Source organism: Montipora foliosa, chromosome 7 (genome assembly GCF_036669935.1).
Source record: "Montipora foliosa isolate CH-2021 chromosome 7, ASM3666993v2, whole genome shotgun sequence".
NCBI classification, from domain to species: domain Eukaryota; kingdom Metazoa; phylum Cnidaria; class Anthozoa; order Scleractinia; family Acroporidae; genus Montipora; species Montipora foliosa.
Window position 1 is genome coordinate 2,391,429 of NC_090875.1, and position 4,170 is coordinate 2,395,598.

At 39.0% G+C, this 4,170-nt stretch overlaps 1 protein-coding gene across 1 annotated transcript in view; it reads right to left on the reverse strand.

Annotated features, from left to right (window-relative positions):
- Positions 1-643, reverse strand: part of LOC138009615 (uncharacterized) — a 2,380-nt gene extending 1,737 nt beyond the window's left edge. Inside the window, exon 1 of the mRNA XM_068856671.1 lies at positions 1-643. This exon is cut by the window's left edge and continues 603 nt beyond it. Coding sequence (XP_068712772.1) covers positions 1-643 — 643 coding nt within the window.
- Between the last annotated feature and the right edge of the window lie 3,527 nt (positions 644-4,170).

Consider the following 4,170-nt stretch of genomic DNA (forward strand, 5'->3'; position numbering starts at 1 on the left):
GAGAATGGTCGCTAATGCCAATGTGAGAAACGCCAGACTGCGTAAATAAATCATTATTATTTGTAATAAACAAATCAATTGTACTGGCTGTTTTTTCTGTAATACGAGTGGGCTCGCGAATTAATTGATGATATTGGTAGAGATTGCAAATATCCAATAATTTTTTTGTATGAGATTCCAAGAGAGTGGCACCCACATTACAATTGAAATCTCCTATTATATTCACTTCTAGCCCTAACATCTCGATACGGTCAATAAGTGATTCAAAAGCCATCAATATTTCAGCATTAGCATCAGGGGGCCTATACCAGGTCCCAACAATAAAAGGCTTAGTCATGAATTTATTTACTTTGATACCTAGCCATTCAAGCCTATCATCATCATAATCATGCAGAAGCTCATAATTTATTGTATTTCTTATATACAGAGCAACCCCACCACCATCCCTGTTTCGGTCATTTCTTTCCAGGATATAGCCTAGAATGGAAACTTCACCATTTGAGATTGAGCTACTAAGGCGGGATTCATTAATTGCAAGAATATCAATGACTTTTGAATGCAAATAAACGCGGAGTTCATCTATATGGGCCCGAAGACTCACAATATTTAGGGCTGCCAATTTAAAACCTCTATTATTAGACATCTCCTTAAGCAAATGGCTATTTAGCGGGGGTTGATCGGCTAATTCTGTTGTTGTAGAACAACCTTGACTGATTGAATTTATGGCGCATTGCCCCGAGTTATTTGACTGAGAACTTTGGCTAATTTCCAAACGGGATCATGAAAATTTGTGTTGTTTTTCCCTTTAGACCAATGTTTAGGGTTCAGTGCTTGCCTAATGGTGTTTGCAGCAAAAAGTTTAACTCCGTCTTTGTTCAAATGAATTCCTTTGTTCTTAAGGTGTGCGATTTCGATGCGTGAATTATCGATAAATGTCCACCCTTTGGTAACACAAACAGACTTCAGGGATTCATTAATATGCGAAATTTTGTTGTTTACATCAGGTTCCCGCTTTGTTATTATACTTGAGATTGTAATCTTCGTTGAAGAGCTAAGCTCTGTGACCTTCACCGCCATCTCCTTTACTCGCTCAATCACTTCATCCTGCTGTGAGTCGGCTAAGTCATTTGTGCCTGCGTGTATTATAACGTGATCATACCCACTGTCCTCAATAAATGTCGAAACAAGTTGATCTCTTATCTTTACAACTGTCGCTCCGGGAATACAAGATTTAGTTATTGACTGGGTTTTTGACAGCTTCTCGGCCTCTACTTCCTTGGTCATGGAATCCCCAATTATTAATACTTTAGGCTTCTTACCTTTAATGGGTTTGACCGAACTTGTCGACGGGACTGTAGCACTTTTTCCCGAACCTGCACTAGAAGACCGCTTTCTTATACCTGTACATGCCTTCGGAGCTCTGTTATCAGTTAAAGCATCATTTGTAGTCGTAGATGTTGAAGGTTCCTGTTGTGTGTGCAGTTCTATTATCGAGTTATCCATAGTAGGTGGAGACTCAGGTGTATGTGTTTTAGCGGCCAGTAAGGAAAGTGATAACAAAAGAGCGTCCTTTTCCTGTTCAACTTCCTCAAGCCTGCCTTTTAGCGACCGATTCTGATCTTCAAGTCGACGGACTTCTACCGAACACTGACAATCCTGCTTTTCTAATTGATTTGGCGTCTGAATAATATTCCAAAGTTTGGATATTTCCTTTTTCATATCTCTAATCTGCTTGCACAGCCGTTGAGTAGAATCTATGTGGCTGTTCTCTTCTCCTACGCCGAAGTCAAGATGGCAGGATAATTCAATCTCAGCATATTCGGGCTGGTCGAGCTCAGGGTGCCTTAGAAACGACTTTAACTTCTCCTTTACAACTGATGCATCAGATCCTTGTACTTGTATGGTTTTGGTGTTCTTGTGGAAGGTCAGCGTTGCTCCCTTCGTCTTGATTGACATTTTTCGGTCGCCATCTTCACCGGTGGTTTTTAACAGTTCGAACCCTAAATCCTGTTGACAAAAATCTTTAAACGTCTCAAAATCACCATCCCATATATACATATGTTTCTTTTCATCAAATCCTACTTTAATTCGAGGATTGCTATTTGTGGATTTATCCAAGAAATCAAATTTATCAGAGCCGGCTTCACCGTGTATCGACGCCATGTTCAACCGTGTCCCCTCGTTGAGTGATGACCTTAAACGATTCTTCTAAAGATTCTTCTAAAGTGACTCTGCTGAACCTGATCACGGTCCTGATCGAGATGATGTTCCTGAATGGTGCGATTGTTCAGTTTGTAGACCAATGCCTTTAGATATGGAGATTGTTTGTTGCAGAAAGAGAACTTGTGTCACTTCGTACGCTATGTATCAAAACATCTGCCTTGACCGGGAAGTACTGACCTTAGCTATCCGGGCAAGGTTCGACATACTGGCTGAGGAACCTGATTATTCTACCAATTCCTTTAGAAAGGCAGCCTACAGACAATACTGTTTATGGAAATATGGGAAACTGGGAAAGGGAAACCGACGAGTTTTGCCTTCATGTGTTGTTCTCACAATAAGGAGATTCTATCCTGCTCCAGATGGCATTTATATGGGATACAGACAATCTTAGTTGCTCAATAAGCAGTTTTTTATTTATTGTTCATAATGAACTGTTGTAATTTTGCAAAGTTTTGTGCAAAGACTAACACACTTGTAAGCTAGAAGTAACTGTTATTCCTCTTGTTGACGTTCAAATGTCTGGTGACATTTTTTTTTAAACTGTTGGTTTGTGAAAAGAACAGGTTTTCCCCTTTCTCTTGCCCAAGTTTATGAATGAGAGTTGTTACATGTAGGCAAAGGCCAACTATGTTGCATTATTTGTAAGCTTATGACCATAACTTCAAGAACAAGACAGGTTTTTTGATAAAAGTTTCATTCTATTTATACCTATATTTATTAGCAAGTATGGGGTGCCAAGGGTAAAAAACATTTTATCAGTTACTGTTTATAACTGATCATAATTTCAAGAACAAGACAGGTTTTTGATAAAAGATTCATTCTATTTATACCTACCTGTATATTTGTTAGCAAGTATGGGGTGCCAAGGGTAAAAAACATTTTATTCATTACAGTTACTGTTTACACATGGTAGTACGAAAAAAATGCCTGTTTTAGAAAATTTCTCAACCATTTTTTAACTACTTGAAATAATTTTCAAAAGTTCATAAAGCAATGATGAAATCATCCTCTGTGTTCTTGAACATTAGAATAGACCATTTTACAGTTGTCTGCTCAGTGACCTGCCCCTTGAATGGCAGTGAGTTGTGTTAATCAAGTTCTTATGCTAATTCGCTGGCACTTGAATGAAAAAGCAGAAAGGTCTGTATCAGAGCAAGGTCAACTCCAGCCTGACTTGCATTCGAAGGCCAGGTAACTGAGCACACAACTGTAAAATGGGCTATTGTCATCGCATGGGTTTACTCAGATTTCTGTGATGTCTGCTGTTTGAACCTTGACAATCTTGCAGCAAGCAAATATCCAGTAGCGGGTGCCTCCTTCATAGCTATGGTTGGGGCAAGATGCTGTGGATCTGTTGGAGAGACAGTCACATGTCTGGCTGCAGTTTCCCGGTCCTCGGCTCTCTTAGACAGTATTTCTGCAATTAGTGCTGGCCAGTAGCTATAGGTCTTGTCCTCTTTCACCGCTTCCGCTCTCCAGTTTCCAGACCGCTTTGAGTACAATTTTTTGAATTTCCCATCAATTGTCTTCCGGAAAAGATGGAAGTTGTGATCCAGCACAGCCAACAAACACCTTCCAGTGAACACTTCATATCTAAAAATAATTAAACTCATTAATTCTCTAATTAATAGGTTAATAAATAAAGTATTGTATGACAATTTCTTTTTTGTATTAGGTCAAATTAGCCTCAAGATTATTGAGACCATGGCCCTGTGCTGTGGGCTCTATATGTGCCTAGCCAGTAAAATATGCAGTAATCAGATGACTACATGTATGTCATTGTGTCAAAATGTATGCAAACTTGAGCGAGAATGTTTGTTGCCAAAAAAGAGTCACCTGGGTTTTTTGTTTGGATTTCTTATTAGATTAGAGCCCTAGACTGTCAGATGGACTTTGAGTAGAAAGAACAATTGGTTTTGATTATGTTGAAACACATCTATTAAACTG